General features: G+C 40.5%; 1 protein-coding gene across 3 annotated transcripts in view; it reads left to right on the top strand.

The window, feature by feature from the left end:
- ahctf1 (AT hook containing transcription factor 1) overlaps nt 1-17,145 on the top strand; it is an 86,807-nt gene that overhangs the window by 21,633 nt on the left and 48,029 nt on the right. For all 3 annotated transcript variants that reach the window (XR_013499615.1, XM_078229514.1, XM_078229513.1), the window contains exons 3-12: nt 3,620-3,873; nt 5,577-5,757; nt 7,581-7,788; nt 8,052-8,168; nt 9,014-9,098; nt 10,689-10,839; nt 11,872-12,004; nt 13,509-13,690; nt 14,741-14,802; nt 15,658-15,786. Coding sequence is in view for 2 of the 3 variants with exons in the window: in XM_078229514.1 (XP_078085640.1) it covers nt 3,620-3,873; nt 5,577-5,757; nt 7,581-7,788; nt 8,052-8,168; nt 9,014-9,098; nt 10,689-10,839; nt 11,872-12,004; nt 13,509-13,690; nt 14,741-14,802; nt 15,658-15,786 (1,502 nt within the window). In the remaining variant the exon portion in view is untranslated. The remainder of the gene's footprint in view (nt 1-3,619; nt 3,874-5,576; nt 5,758-7,580; nt 7,789-8,051; nt 8,169-9,013; nt 9,099-10,688; nt 10,840-11,871; nt 12,005-13,508; nt 13,691-14,740; nt 14,803-15,657; nt 15,787-17,145) is intronic.

Here is a 17,145-nt window from a genome sequence, read left to right as displayed (position 1 = left end):
ATTCCCTTAACCCATGCATTTACCCTTCTAATCCCCTAACCTACGTATCTTGGGACCCTAAGGGGCAATTTAACATGGCCAGCCCACCTAACCTACACATCTTTTGGTCTTGACATTGTACAGCTACTTCATTCAATCTACCATATAATTTTTTCTTAGACAACAGTTTTAAAATTTGTACCAGGTTTAAGGGGATTGGAGCCATCTTCATGTGAAGTTAGGTCAGGCTATGATAACGCAAGGAGTATGCAAACCTGTGTAACAGTGCTAAGACGTTAGATATTTTTATAAAATATGCCCTCAAAGTTACTTTATAAATATCTTGAAACTGGGCAGTGCCATTTTAAAATGACTGAAGCTGTGTCTGGCTGTGATCCTCTAATACTAAGAGCTATTTCGTAGTATCGCTGCAGTACCTTGTGTCTTGTTGTCTCTGAAGAGACTCTAATGACTCCTGTGGGCTGCAGAGACCAAAGTCAAAGGGAGTTATACAAGGCAATTTGCATTTCATCAGCCAGGCCTGGCCAGCGACGTCTAATAGTCTGCTAGGATAAAGAGCCCTGTGATCATCCTTTGAAATTGTTACTGTTCCAACCATTAAGAATCTCAGCAACCCAGACCATGTAATATCCACCTTTCGTCAAAGCCAGAGTGGAGAGGTGAGAATCATGTGATATGACCCACCCCCAAAAAGAAAAGAAGCTGGGAAATCCAATTATGCAGTTCTTCACTGCAAATCAGTGTTTCATTTTCCATCTACCAAGCACCAGGTCCGAAAAGAGCCTCTGTCCAGTTTTGTTTGCCTGCCTTCCCCATCCCCCTGCGGTATGTTTTGTGGTGGAGGAGGTGACCTGCCATTGGCCTGCAGTGGGTCTTCTGGACCCACTGCCGTCAACAGGGTTTCCCATTGTATGTACTCCCTGCTAGCGAGAAGTCCGTGGAGGGTGTATGGCATCGGCAGGACCACAAGATCCCGCCAGCATGAATGGCTGGAAAATTCCGGCCTCTGTTTCTACTGGAATCTCTGAACCTTTATACCATTGCCTGCCAAACTAACTCATCTCGGTGTATCTATCTCATTGTGGCAGTCTTCTCCTAGTAGAAAATATTATCTAGCATCGTTTTCAGTTGTCAGCTGCTGACCTCTGAAAGAATATACCATTGGACTTTGATTCTGTGCTCACATGAAGTGATCATTCTTTGTTCTGTGGCTTCTGCTATGTGAACCTTTCTTTCTCTTGTTCTCTTTCCCTTGTTTATTATATGAATACACTGGGGGTTAATTTGCAACCTTAGTTTTCTTCTGAGTGTGTGCGAATAAACTAAACCCCTCTGTTCACCCTATATTGAGTTTGTTGTGGGGTTATTAATTGAAATTGGATCACTCCAAAACTGAGAGGTTGGGAAAATACGCCTCTTATAAAGGGGGAAATCAAATCGCCCCTTCTGTTTACAGACGAGTGGTGAGAGGAGAAATTGGGGCTGTTTAAATTAAACCCGTTCCTATGCATAACATCCGATTTTTTTCAAAAGGCAACTTTTCCATATGCCTTGCACCAATGTTGCTTTGGTGAGATCTAATTTCTTTTGCACAATCCTGGCAAGCGACAGTTGACATAAGGGACAAGAGTATGCCTTGTGGCATTACAATGTGTGATGAATTCCAGCCAGTTTTCTGCTCCAGCTGTGCTTTTGAGCCAATGTGTTGATTGCTTGGGGTTTGTGGGGGGGATATCGTAAGTGTGTTACAGCTGTTTGAGATTTGCTTGGACCATACTGCACTTTACCAATTTTATGTCAGTGTGTGTGTGAATACAGTGAAAGACTATATAATCGAAACACATGTTAGGAGTTGAAGGTCCAGCATTTTAGTTTCTGAGCCATCTGTTGTCCGAGCTCTTGCTCCTCGGCCTTTTGGCTAAGATCAAGTATAGTTTTGCTGTCTGCACTTGATAGAAGTCAATGAGGTTACACTGAGGCTTCATTTGAAGCAATTTTTAAAAATGGCATCTAGGCCTTTTGGCTAAGATGCAAATGGGATCAAGCCTTGGAGGGGGTGCAATGCCTGCTCCAATCAGCTTGGATCATGTAGATCAAACCCAATACAGGAAGAGGCTTGGATCTGGAATGTCTCACTTTTGAGACTTTGAATTGGACTTTGATTGGATTGAATTGGATGTAACAAAAAAGATCTCTTGTCAGAACTCCGTACAACACTCAAAGTACTTTTCTGAGAGCACAACTGAGATGTGTTTGATTGCTGCTGTGAAAATATCTCATTAGTCCTTCTGTCTGTCTGTCTCACACTCGCTCTTCCTGAGGTGACTTCTATGAAGAAAGCAAATAATCTGAGCTATTATATTTAATCCATTGTTGTCTGATAGCCATTGCAGCACATTCCATGGAAGAAAATACTGTGAAATCTTGTTCTGTAAGATAGTCTAAATGGTTACTGCACCCTCTTATTTACATTTCTCCCAAATAAAGCTGATAGAAAAAGTATTGGGGGTTGTAGCATTGTTCAAATTGCAAGGAAGATTCTGATAATCCTACATTTAAGATGTGTATTTGGCAGAGAATATTTTCGGCAATGTTGACTGCTGTTGTGGCCATTAGCTGTGGAAATTGCAAACGTTACTGAGCAAATTCAGAGTTTAATGCTGAACTTTTAACAAAGAATACCTTTATTAAACACACGAAAAGACAAACTGTATTGCCCCAGACAAAAAAGTTGGAAGGATCACAGCACAAACACAAGAAAATGGTTCAAACTCATACCATTTATTTTATCCCAGCAAAACCCCAGTGACAATTTACTACCATCTTAACACTAAGGATTCTTTCTTGGACTGGCCCTGTGGCAAATGGTTTTCTTCTCGCAAATTTCTGAGCATTCACTGGATACTTTTCTCCCAGATTGCATTGCTCCCCAAGAGCCCAAAACCGCAATTACTTCGACTGGAGGGCAAACACGAGTTTCCTAAGCTCAGTTCCCAGCAGCCTTTCAGTATTTCTATCAGAGAGCTTAGAATTCCTGTCTTCACTCTGACATACACACTCTGAAGTTCTTTTCTGTTTATCACCAGGCCCCAATGGCGAGGCACCAACACAGTTTTTTCTACTATGTTTTTTCTCGAAAATCACAAAACTATTAACCCTTTTGTCACCTATCTCTTCACTTCAGGGGTTGTAAAACCTCATTAAAATGCATGTGTGTAAACTAACCCAGAAAATCTGGCTTTTTTTATGCTGAGGAACCCTCTAGACTTCCCAACACCAACCTTACAAGCAAACAAAATGAAGCTGAAACCATGTTCCACCTTTCTTAATGCACAAGTATAAACATAGTTATATGTTGTTCCTAACACTGGTCTTTTTCAGTGGGCAGTTAATAGCCAAGACAGTGAGTGCAGGGCATCAGTAGCCAAGCAGTCGGTGATGAACTGAAGTCTGATATGTTGCCAGTTCTGGTACATACCAAGCTTGCTGCCTGCAAGAGTATTAGAAATCTAGTTTCCTTGTATGGTCCTTTTTTAATCATAAAATCATATGTGAAATGTTGAGGAAACTTTGTGTTCACCATAATAACTGTAGCTATTGTGTTATGTTTCTCTTTCAGGTAGAAATGGGTTGTCCTGGCTGGCTTGTGGTGCTCATTTGGAGCTGCTTAACTCGCTCACAGGTGAACGACTATCAGCCTATCGGTTCCGTGGAATTGGAGAACAACCTCCAACCATTCTGGCTGTAAAAGAATTTTGCTGGCTGAAAAGAACTGGATTATTGATAGGATTAAAAGAATCGGAAGGTAGCATCCTCTGCCTTTATGACCTCGCAGTATCCAGAGTGGTTAAAGCAGTGTTTCTCCCTGGAAAGGTACATTATTATAATCCTTTGACCATTGCCCCTCTCCCTTTACAACTAAACACAGCGATTAGGCATGGAGCCTTAATTTTTCATTATTAAGAGGTTATTGTTGTTTGAAATTTGTCATGTTTGTTTTCACATTCTCAGTTTTATTAATGCTAAGCAATAGTTATTTCCATCCCTTCACAGATTGCAAAGAAAGATGATTTGTCCCTTTGTTTTCTATTTAACATCAACCAACTGTCGTCCTTCATCTGGGACAGAACTGTTGTGTGTTTTGTTCTTTCCAAAATGGTCTGAATTTCTTTTACAACCAAAAGAGAGAATGCTGGAAAATCTCAGCAGGCCTGGCAGCATCCGTAAGGAGAGAAAAGAGCTGACATTTCGAGGCCGGATGACCTTTTGTCAAAGTTCACCTGGACTCGAAACGTCAGCCCTTTTCTCTCCTTACAGATGCTGCCAGGCCTGCTGAGATTTTCCAGCATTTTTTCTTTTGGTTTCAGATTCCAGCATCTGCAGTAATTTGCTTTTCTTCTTTTACAATCCTTTCTTTGCACTTAACTTTGCTTGACAAATGGAAAAGTTTCAACAGTGCATGTGCACTGGGCTTTGCATTGTGGGTCAGAAGCTTCGTATTCTGCAGCAAGTTATTAGTCCCCCAACTCTTCAGCAGCTTTCTACCATCTATAGGATACAAGTCTGGAATGTGATGGAAGGCTCTCCACTTGACTAGATGAGCGTAACTGAACAACACTCGAGCTGGATTCCATCCAGGATGAACCATTTAATTGGTACTATATCCACCACCTTAAACATTCAACCCCTCCACTACTTGTCAAAACTACTTTGACGCACCTTCTAAATCCATGATCTCTATTGTCTCGATGGATGGGTGCATGGGAGCACCACTACCTCTGATTTCTCATCCAAGTCTCGCACTTGGACAGGAAATGTATTGTTTTTCCTTCAGCATCATTGGCTCAAAATCCTGGCACTCCCTACCTAGCTAGGATCTTTTTACGTTTTCATCCACTAAACGAAACCTATTTGTATTCCACATGTGAAGCTTCATGATTCATGAAATGTCCCATGTTGCCAGCTGGGAACTTGGTATCGTTCAACTTAATTTCTGATCAATCTTGAGGTTCATTTTTAATAATCACTAATAAGATGCCATTTGAATTAATTCTTGCACAATATATTGATTTTTTTTTTAGCCTATCTACTGAGGATATATGCATTTCTGGTGGATGTGTTTCAAATATGATTGTTCCATCTTGATTTTGGTTAGGGTAGCAAGCCTAAGAAAGTTTCTTCTTGAAGATGCTTAATCTTTTAACATTCCACTGTAATATTTTTTCCTCAGTTCTTTTCTATGCATTACTGGGATTTAAGTCAAACTGCTTATCGGCTGCTGAAGTACCACCGAGATCTGGAAGGAGGGACATGGCCTGCTTGCTGACTATACCTGTCCTGTCCTGTTTCCCCCAACCCACCCCAAAAATTGCCCCATGGGTTAATTGTGAAGTGATTGAAACAAAACAGACAGCACTGAAGCAAAGCACATGATGTTAAGACACAACATTAAAAATTGTGTTCATTAGCACTATTGACTTAAGCTTGTTTTTGGTTTTTATTCAACATTTTGGATGTATTTTCTGGTATTTTGAAAAAATATTATTCAGGGTTTGCTTTTTTAAAAAAAAACACAGGTGACTGCCATTGAACCAATAGTAAACCATGGAGGTGCCACTGCCAGCACACAGCGCTTACATCAGAGTCTACGATGGTTTTTCGGCATAGTAGCTGTTGTGACTAATACCGGACATGTTCTACTCATCGATCTGTGCTTGGATGACTTCTCGTGCAGTCAAAGTGAACAGGAACCAGCAGGTAAATTGACCTGAACAACTGCCTGAGAACAGAAGAGAAAATGCTGGAAAATCTCAACAGTTCTGTGGCAGAACCCTTTGTCAAAGGGGTCATCTGGACTCGAAGCGTCGGCTCTTTTCTCTCCTTACAGATGCTGCCAGACCTGCTGAGATTTTCCAGCATTTTCTCATTTGGTTTCAGATTCCAGCATCCGCTGTAATTTGCTTTTATGCTTGAGAATAGAAGTACTAATGCTTGTTTTGCTTTGTGCTCAGAATTATAACATGTAATTTGCATTTATTACTGGTTGGCAGTGCAGGTCTGATGCATGGATTACATTTTCCTTGCCCTACTCCATTTACCTTGCTGTTGTCACTATGGTGTGCAAACATTCACCAAGCAACAATCTCTCATCATACAATAAATGGTTATTTTCTTTAAGCACACAGATACCACTGCACTGCACCCCACCCTACCTGCCACCTAGACACCCAAAGACAGAAACTCTTTTCATAGGTGTTTATTTAACACTGCCCAAACCTGCAGGTAGTGATGAAATTGATCTGCAAGGAGAAAATCTTCTTCATCTGAAACACTCCCAAGATTTTCTCCACCCTTTCCAAGTTAAATACTCTGTCCTTGATCTTTTTTTCTTTCCCCAAAGTAAGTCCCAATTTCACTTTGGATTAGGTTAGACTTGAATCTTACAATTATTTGTGCTGCTACATTGCGATTTAGTATGCTGTTTTATTCTTGTATATCCAATGGTAGACTGAGAATCTTTTGCAATGGTTTCTCTTTCTGTTGGTGCACCATATTCTCTGGAGTTCCCCCAAGGAGCCATCCATGGCTTCCTCCTATTTTACATCTACATGCTGCCAGTTGACATTACCCAAAAACATGTTGTCAGATCCCAGTTGTAGCATAACTGCACTACTCTCTTCCTCAACAAAATCTTTCTCTATCTTCCCACTGCCTCTGTGTTGTCATACTGCTTATCTGACATCCAGTCCAAGATGTGCTCAAATGTTAACCTCACCTTGATGTATAGATTCACTGTTCCTTGCAGTCAGTGATCATTTCATACTAGTACTTGGTTATTGGTTTCTTTGTATTAACTCTTAGAGCATTTTTACATGTAACCGCCATTATTTTAGCTTTGCTTCACTGTCCCCCACCATAATGGTGAAGCCTAATGGAAAAACTGCCAGGGTAGATGCTTTGACTGATGGATTAAATGCTGGAAGCTAAGTTTCCCGGCTCTCCTCTTGTTGCTCACACTGTTTTTAATGTTTTTGTCTTTCATGCTGTAGCTGCCACTGCTGTTGTTGGAAGGGTAGTTGGAAAATTGGGAGGATTAGGAACAGTAGAGTGCTGGGTGGCATCTCTTGCTCCTTTTTTTTACTTCCCTCCTGAAAGGGACTTGTATACACTAGTCCCATAGATCTATATGTGCCATACTAATACAAACCAATTAGTGGAGACAGGCACTGTGCTGTCCTGAAGTCTCCCACGAACATTGTAAAACAGAGCTCTTCTGTTCCCATGTGGATTTCCATTGCTTTTGCGGCCATGGTCATGTAACTCTGACTTGGGCGCATAAACTGATTTGCCAATATTCATTTGAAAATTTGTGGCCATATATTATTGGTTTTAGTTCTACAAGTAAAAGTTACTTCATATTTGAAAATATTACTTTAAGAATGGCTCTTTTAAGATGTTGATTATAGACTCAGTGTGATCAACTGATTATCCAGCCAGATCTGTCAATTAGCCTTAGATGTGTTAAAACATTTGTTTGGAAGCATTTTCACTTGCTGCATTCTGAATTGATGTCTTTTCAGATCTTGAAGTGGTCAATAGGTCCCCTGCAGAAATTCCTCAAATGAGGGAAACTGTGATGAGGGAAGGACGACACCTCTGCTTCCAGTTGCAGAGCTCATCTGCAGTAGCAGCCACTGCAATGAGCTATGTGCCCAGAACAAACCAGTTGGTAGTTGGCTTTGCTAATGGTTATGTTCAACTCTGGAACTTGAAGACTTTGAAAAAAGAGTAAGTATTATAAAATGTGGATTTTGCATGCTCCTTCATCGTGATTGTCTCTAACTTATCTGTAGTGCTATTTGGAGTTTTTAGGTCTCTTGGTAGATCCCGCTTATCCCCTAAAATTTAACCAGTTTAAGTTTCATTAACTGTTATGACTAGGAGAGAGGGATTCTGAAGAAACATGCATACACAGTAGTAACAGCAGATGCCACATTCTAGTGGACTCCTGAAAAATAGTTGATTTGATGGGACCATTTTCCTTGGTGCAGATACCACTCGCAGTTGGAAGGAGGGAAGGTGCCCGTCTATGCATTCACCTTTCAGGAGCCTGAGAACGACCCTCGGAACTGCTGTTATCTTTGGGCTGTGCAGTCTGCTCAGGATAGGTGAGTGTCCATAATTACGTATGGAAAAACAATAAACATGTTGCAGTATAGTTATTGAGAGCAATTCATGTTTTATGTAAATTGTTTGCTTTGTGAGGTGATTAATATTAATACTGAGCATGGAAGACTTTGGGAGGGATTTTCCAGCCGCACTCACCCCAAAACCGGAAAACCCCACCCAAAGCCAGCAGACCGTTGCATGATCCCGCCCTCCCCACCTGCTACATTATCAATCATTCCAAAATTGGGTATGATGCAGTTAGGTGCAGCATAAATCTGTAACAGTGCATCTTGTCCCCAATCGCGGGAAAGCAACTTCTCATGTTTCATTGAGATCTTATCTACGGTTCTACCTTTAGGTGAGGAAAGATGAGAGGAGGCCCAATTGGAATATAAACGTGGTCATGGACTGGTTGAGCTGAATGGCCTGTTTTGTGCCATATATCCTATGTCAGTAGTTATTGTGTGGGCCCACTTGAGCTCAAGGGAAATGTTCTTGCTCTTGCTATAGGACAGTGTCCGTTAGGAATAAGATCAGGAGATCCAGAATTAACTTCGAATGATAGTGCAGCAGTAAACAATGCTGCATAATATTGGAATTCTAATCTCAAGAGTCAAAGGCTAGCATCTAATTACTGCTTTGCCCGATTCTTCCAATATTGAATTTTCCAGAAGAAAATTAATCTTCAGTTTTGTTTGTTCATTTTAAGTTCTGATCATTTTAAAGCACAGGCAACATATGTCATTTAAAGCTACGTTTGCAGATAGTTTCTGTGGTCAACAAACACCTAGAAGGAATGGTAATGTGGTCCAGTCTTAGTTTACTACTTTGTTTTTGTTTTTAGTGAAGGGGATGTGGTAAGCCTGCACTTACTCCAGTTGGCATTTGGCGATCGGAAATGTTTAACATCTGGACAAATCCTCTATGAGGTACACATTTTTCTTACTATGAACAAGATATTTTGATGCATTCACAAAGTAACAACCCTTGTTAATTTTGAACAAATGGCAGATTTTTGAGTCTAAATAGGGATAGGATTAATGATATATGAATGCTAAAAATATTTAAAGTAGTTGCAATTTTAAAACTAAAAGTCTAATCCAGTTAGTGATTGCTGTGGTGTCTGGTTAATAAATGAATCCTCCAACTTGATTCACTGTTAGGAGCAATCTATACAATGGACGAGAACACAAATTCGAAGAAGGGATAGGATGAATAGTCTATTGAATCTACTCCACAGTTTCAATTTGATCATGGCGGATGCTGGGTTTGCCTCCATTTTCCTGCTTGCCCCCCATGTACTAGAATCCGGTACATCTGTTATACCACAGTGATATAAATACAAAGTGTACTTAGACAATTACCTGATTTACAAACTTGTGGCTCAGGTTCGCTCTTGTGAAGGGGATAACGTGAGGAAGGAATGACAGATTTCATGGGGCTGTATTTTATGAGGTATGTGGAGCTGTAGTGAGACTGCTCAACCCTCCCAGAAGGAATGTTGGTTTTGACAGACTAACTCTTAAAAAGCTTGCTCCGCAACGATAACATGGAGCTGGGCTAAACAGATTCAGATGGGCCAAATAGCTTCCTGTGCTGTAACGACTGTGTTTCTGAAGGTTGGAGTTCAGCCCCACAGTGGACAGGAAGGCCTACCCTCAAGAGCTGTCAACCAATTGGATTGGACAGCAGCTCTAGCAATTTTAGCAGTGCCAGAACTCAATAGTGGCCGCTGCTGGTATTGCAAGGAGATGAGAAAGAAGAGCGAGGACTGTGAGCTGTTAAGTTCTGGACTTTTAGAGTGGGTGGGGATCAGAAATCTGGAGGGGATCGTGGCCTTCGGAGGGCAGGCAGTGAGGCCCAAAAGTGGGGGTGCCCTCCAATTGATGATCCCTCCCCCCGCTTCCTGACTTTTCAAGGAAGCCCTTTCAAAAACAGCATTTGCACTCTGGCCTAATTGCCACTGCCTAGCATGTTTTGAGAGTGGAGGCAGATTGAAACCCTCAATTGCCAATTAATTGAAGAAGTAAGGGCTTCAGTAGGTCAAAGAGCAGTCTGCCCATTGGGTGCCTTACCCACCTTCCTGTATCGTGGGGAACAGGTCATGGGCAGGAAGGAGATTGGATACTCACCATATTACAAGTACCCCCAACCATCCAGCAAAGGGTATAAAATCCGACCCATGGTTAATATAAAGCTGTTGATAATGGTCATTTCTAGAGAGGTCCTGTGATTTTCCTCGCACCTTTACTTCAACTCCATGATTCTCAATCGAGATTTAGATATAAACAGATAAAGATTATCTGGCAATATGTATGGAATATAATATGAAATAATATGTTAAGGCAACAAACTTCAAAAGTCTGATTTTGTAGACCTTTGGGCCCTGGTGACATGATTGGAAATCTATGCTCCAAGAATGAACACGTGCCATAGAGGTTGGTGGCACATTAAGCAGCAGCAACATGGGTTCTAACTTGCTTTCAGAGTTTCTAAATAGACTTTCTGTTATTTTGAAGGGCTTGGAATATTGTGAAGAGCGTTATACTCAAGATCTTACCTATGAAGTATTTTCTTCAAGGACTAGGAATACCAATGCTCGGCTGCTGGGCTGCCAGACTATAGAGAAATTTCGCAATCATGGTGATAGAGAAGAAAGTGTGACTGAGGGTGAGTTTAAAGTATTACTTATATAGAGCAGGTAAATCCTAGTAGATTGTTCTTGAAGATCAAACGGCAATGTTACTGCTTATGTCCAAAGCTGTCCATAAATCCCCTTGGGAAAGATTGGGAGCTTCAGGCTGTCAACATTCACTTAATTGAGAAATAGTGGAATTTTCTGATCTCAAATGACACTACTACGTAGTTTAAGGATTGAAATTTACAAGATATCGGCCCTGAATAGGTTTTGAAGGTTGTGAGGTGAATTCGGGACTCAGCCGTTGCTGTAGAAATCTTGTAGGCTATTAAACATACGGGTATCATTAATATGCTGCAAGAAAGTCTGGTTCCCCGTGGCCACCTGCTGACATTCTCTGGTAAGTGCTGGCAGGAGGATTCCAAGAAGGTGTCCCAGAAGGAAAGAAGTGTGGTGCAGAAGTGGGCTAAAATTCCCATGTAGAACCCGGAGCCGCATTCCTGCTCTTTATAAATACGTATGTGCTCGAATCTCTTCATCTTCCCAGCAGATCCCGACTGTTCAGCTTGCCGGGAAAGCTGCAAAACCTTTCCTGCTCGGGCCTAGTTACAATTGCAGTCAGGGTTCAATGATAACATCAGACCCTGATGTGATGTTATTTAATGAATGACCTTGCCAGGTTTGACTGGGTGCCTTAGTTTTCTGTCCAGAGGCTTGGGGGAACCGGGTAATCAAAGGTAAGTGACTTGGATGATAACTACCCAGCTAGTTTTGCGCTGGTCGGATGTGGTTAAAAACTCTCCCACAGCACAATTGTTCAAAAAATGAAGTGGTTCTATTCAAAGTTTTCCAAACTTTTGATGTGTTGTTTTACTTGGGACTATTGTTGCTGTCTAGTGATCTCCTGAATTGAATTTACAATTTTTTCAGAGGATACGAAGTTCCACACTGATCCTTGCATTGTACAGAACAAAAATAATTGAATATATCATTGTAATTGTTATTAATGTAATTTTTGCGCTGATTTGTTTACAATAAGCTTAGTGTGATCCTTTTGCTTACAGCCAGCTCGCCAGACACCAGTGTGTCTATTTTCAGTTGGCAGGTGAATACATATGGGCAACGAAAGCCATCCACCTACCTGGGTATTTTTGATATCAATCGTTGGTATCATGCACAGATGCCTGATTCACTAAGGTATGAAATCTGGATTTCCTTATTTTTCTATTCATAACTGTTCAATAAAATTTTATTGATAATCATGAAGCACCAAATTGGCAAGCTCATGTTGAGGATGAGGGGACCTGGTCAGGAGTAAGTGTTATTCTGACACTGATAGAGGAATTGAGGTAGCTCTTGCGCATCTGACTGTTTGCTCAGTAGTCCTCACCCAGAAGAAAGGAATGTTCCATTTCCTGGTATTGATATTCCTCAGTTTGAGCAGAGAAAAGTTGAAAACATCAAATCATTTTCCTTCCTGTCAGAACACCACAAACTTTCAAGCCAGTGCGCCATCTCATTGGCTTGATTGTGTGACTTAAGCTCAGCAAGAACTTAAACGAGTTGTCTGGGTGTGGCTGAGCAGGGATAGTACCCGGCTAGCTTGGAAAATTCCCAGTTAATGTGGAAGCCTGTCGCCCACATCAGTGTAATAAGCTGACTTTGGACTACCTTGGGATAAATTTCAGTGTCTTCTATGTGTAATTGCAAAAGAAACTGAGGTTTATGCACTGGTTATTCAAACACTTAACACAATCAACAGAAAGAAGGACACGTCCATTGTAATAAATGATCCAGCTTCCAGATGATTAATTTTTGTACATTTGGCCATTATGGAACAATTGGAATTGGAGAGACTAAGTCGGTTAGGATTCTATTCACTGGAATTTAGAAGAGAGAGGGGATCTCATAGAAATTTGTAAAAAATTCTAACAGGGTGAGACAGCTTAGATTCAGAAAGAATGTTCCTAATGGTGGGGGAGTCCAGATCTAGGGGTCGTGGTTTGAGGATAAGGACTAAACCTTTTAGAACTGAGGTGAGAAGACATTTCTTCACCCAGAGGGTGGTGAGTGTGTGGAATTCACTGCCGCAGAATGATCAGCCATGATCGAAATGAATGGCGGAGCAGGCTCAAAGGGCCAAATGGCCTACCTCTGCTTCTAGTTTCTATGTTTAAGTGTTGCATCCACATTTTTCCTGCATGATTCTTTCAAAGTGCAGAAACAAATTTTCAAATTGTATAAAAGCAAAATACTGCAGCTGTCAGTAATGCTGGCAATACTCAGCAGGTCAGGCGGCATCTGTGGAGAGAAACAGAGTTAGTATTTCAGGTCAATGACCTTTCATCAGGACAGGTATTGATCATTTTTATTATTTATTCATGCTAGGCTAAAATTCATGGGCCATTTTTTTGTCCATTCTTAATTGCCTTTGAGAAGGTGGTGGTGAGCTGCCACCTTGAACCATTACAGCTCATCGTGCTGTTAGGAAGGGAGTTCCAGGATCTTGACCCGGCAACAGTTAAGCAACGGCAATATAGTTCCAAGTCAATATGTGTGAGAGACTTGTAAAGGAACTTGCAAATAGTGGTGTACCCAAGCGCTTACTGCTTTGTCCTTCTAGGTTGTAGAGGTCATAGGTTTGAAAGATCTTGTTGAAAATTGTAATTGTGACTGGATATGGTTATTTTAATTTTTACAGGGCGGGAGAGCAACTCCATAACTGCCCCTATTTTGCATTATGGTCCCTTGATGCTATTGTGTGCATGACCTTTCCGTATTATCTGCTGGATGTTTTGGTACACGAAAGAAGCCTGAGTCGTGGAGTTCCTCCTTCTTATCCCCCACCAGAGCAGTTCTTCAATCCTAGTACCTACAATTTCGGTAAGTGTACTTGTATGGTTTAAGACTTCTATGGTGCTATGGCATGATGTAACATTTATGTAATTTTAAAGGTTCATGCTTGTGTAATGGCCACTTAGGTGAGTTAACTTTGATCACTTGGTCTAACAATTCTGTAGCCTTGGTGTTAAATTTAAATCTGATGATGCTTCTGTGAAGTTGGGACATTTTACTACATTAAATGTGCCAAAAAAGTGCTATTTCTTACTTCAAGAAAACTTGTGTGCAGTTCTGGTCACCTCACTATAAGAAGGATGTGGAAGTGCTGGAAAGAGTGCAGAGGAGATTTACCAGGATGCTGCCTGGTTTGGAGGGTAGGTCTTATGAGGAAAGGTTGAGGGAGAGCTAGGGCTGTTCTCTCTGGAGCGGAGGAGGCTGAGGGGAGACTTAATAGAGGTTTATAAAATGATGAAGGGGATAGATAGAGTGAACGTTCAAAGACTATTTCCTCGGGTGGATGGAGCTATTACAAGGGGGCATAACTATCGGGTTCGTGGTGGGAGATACAGGAAGGATATCAGAGGTAGGTTCTTTACGCAGAGAGTGGTTGGGGTGTGGAATGGACTGCCTGCAGTGATAGTGGAGTCAGACACTTTAGGAACATTTAAGCGGTTATTGGATAGGCACATGGAGCACACCAGGATGATAGGGAGTGGGATAGCTTGATCTTGGTTTCAGATAAAGCTCGGCACAACATCGTGGGCCGAAGGGCCTGTTCTGTGCTGTATTGTTCTATGTCTAAAACTTGGAACTAGTTGTTGATATCTCACCCCAGTGTCTTTGCAGTGTTCTCCAAATGTTTCCATTTATACATCAGTTTTGTTCATTACTGCTCCCTTATGAATGCTACAGTGTGACTAGTATAAATTGAAATTGTAATACGGTGGGATTTTAACTAATCTGCATTGTTTGAATGAGTTGCTAAACATTGATGTTTTTAAATTGGAGGCCAATGTTGTTTAAGATATTGAGCTTGAACAAAATCTAACTGACTTTTGTATTATGAAAAGGTATGTTTTTTTATTTTTACAGATGCAACTTGTTTGATAAATTCAGGTCTTGTGCATATAACATGCTCTGGGTTTCAAAAAGAGGTGAGTTCTGATGCTATTTAATACAGCAATAATTCAGTGTCACTTTTTATTAAACTGAGGTAATTTTAAATTTACAAAAAATCTGATTTCAGATTTAAGCTGACCCAACACTACTTCAGCCAGAAATTAGACTAGTCTCTTATATACGTATCTGCGGTGGGTGGGGAGGTTATGAAGGGGAGAAAAGTAAGTCAACGTGGGAGAAAGAATTTATGTAACATCTAAATCCTTTTGTACTTGACAAATATATTTTTGTTGATTTCACTATAGCCATTTGCGCTGTGGTTCTGTTTTAAGTTCCAGCTTTCTGGACAAGACACTGACCACTCCACCATTGTAGTCATGGGCTGGCCTTCATTTTTACCTATTACTCAACTGGATCTTGGCTTTATTTCCTCCTCTACTCCTCCTTGCCATCACTTATTTCAACAAATCAACAGTTCACTGTGGTATAATTTACTTAAACTGGTACTTGACACCAGGTTTTCTTTGTGGAAACTGATTCTGGGCAAATTCAGTGTAATGTAGTAGTCCCCAGCTAGCCATTCAGTAGCAACACTCACATTCCAGAAAGCTTTCATTTTAAAACTGGTATCACGCAAGTTTTGAAAGGAGATTGTGCTTTCTCAGTTATTTACTGGGTATCTATGATCCATAATCTCTCGGCCTCTATAGAAACTGTCATGAACTGACTGTGTTTTTGCTAGATGTTCAACTTGCCGCCTTCAGCTGTCCTCACTCAGTTTACAGGAAAATGCTTTATTGGCCTTGTGTCGTAATGTTTATCCTTTGATCATACACTTATACGGAGAACTTTTGTTCATCGCATTACTGACATCTAATTTTGTTTTCTAGACATTAAATTATTTGAAGAAAACTGGTCCTTTTCTCAGTGAAGCTATACCTGATGGTTATAGTCGTTGCCTGATGGCTGGCCTTCTGTCTCCAAGGCTAGCAGATGTACAGCCTTCTTGTCTCTCACAAGTAAGTTGAAAATAAGAGATGTGTAAAATCTTCTATTGATGGATTGAAAGAAACATTGAAAGATAAGCAAAAACCATTTGACCCATCAAATTTTGTTTTCCAACTCTTATGGCCTATTATCTATGTTGTAAAGTGGATTTTATTTTAGTTTTTTTTCATCTAACTTTTTTTTTATTTTATTCATCATTGGCACTTCTTACTGTGCCCACTTCAGTCCAATGCTGGCATCTCCACATCATGATTTATTATTGTCACGTGTATTAGTATACAGTGAAAAGTATTGTTTCTTGCGCTTCTCTATACAGACAAAGCATACCATTCATAGAGAAGGAAAGGAGAGAGTGCAGAATGTAGTGTTAGTCATAGCTAGGCTGTAGAGAAAGATCAACTTGGGTCCATTCAAAAGTCTAATGGCAGCAGGGAGGAAGCTGTTCTTGAGTCAGTTGGTATGCATCCTCAGACTTTTGTATCTTTTTCCCGACAGAAGAAGGTGGAAGAGAGTATGTCCGGGGTGCGTGGGGTCCTTGATTATGTTGGCTGCTTTGCCGAGGCAGCGGGAAGTGTAGACAAAGGTTCCTGAAATAATTAACTTTATAATCAAATGAAGCTACCTTATTAATTTGAATAAATTATTGTCATTAAGTGTTCTTCCAGTCTACTCTACAGAGTGATTTCCATTACTTTGCCTGTTACTGTTAAGCCAATGGACCTATAACTGCTTGAGTTTAATTTGTTGCTCTATTAAAATATGTGCATGTGATTTCCTTGCTTGTTTCACTCTGTAAACCCTCAAGTGCTTAATGCTTTTGTGAAAATTGCTAACACCCAACAAATTTATTCACTTGTCTCTGTGATCATCCTCGGTTTGTGCTATGCCAACAGGTCTAAGAGATTGCTAGCCTTCCATTTGATTTATCTAGCTACTGTTTCTACCTCATTGATCTCTGAATCTTTCAGAATTCAGTTTACTTTAATAAATTGATAACAATAGTATTACCGGTTCAGCATTTCTTAAAAATATTTTGGACTAATTTCCCTTCAACTTCTCTCTCTTGGAGCTTGAACATTTGTTCAAATAACTGTTTTAATATTTGTTTAGCATCTTTTGTTGTGGCTATCTTTAGGATATCAATTGTACTTTTGTGTGTTTCCTAACCAATTGCTTTTAGAATCTTGCATTCGGTAAAGTGCTACTTCCTTTTAGCAGTACCATGACTGTGTTATCAAACTTTACTCCCAAGAATCAAGCACTTTATTTAATCTGACACATCAGTGTAATACAGAAATGGCCTTTTGGATGAAGTATTAAGTAAGCCAGGTCCCAGTTTAGCTTGTTTAGGTGGATGTAAGTGATTCTAT

Source organism: Mustelus asterias, chromosome 15 (genome assembly GCF_964213995.1).
Source record: "Mustelus asterias chromosome 15, sMusAst1.hap1.1, whole genome shotgun sequence".
In the NCBI taxonomy this organism is placed as follows: Eukaryota; Metazoa; Chordata; class Chondrichthyes; order Carcharhiniformes; family Triakidae; genus Mustelus; species Mustelus asterias.
Note: the sequence above shows the minus strand (reverse complement) of the source record. Positions and strands in the feature narration are given on the sequence as shown.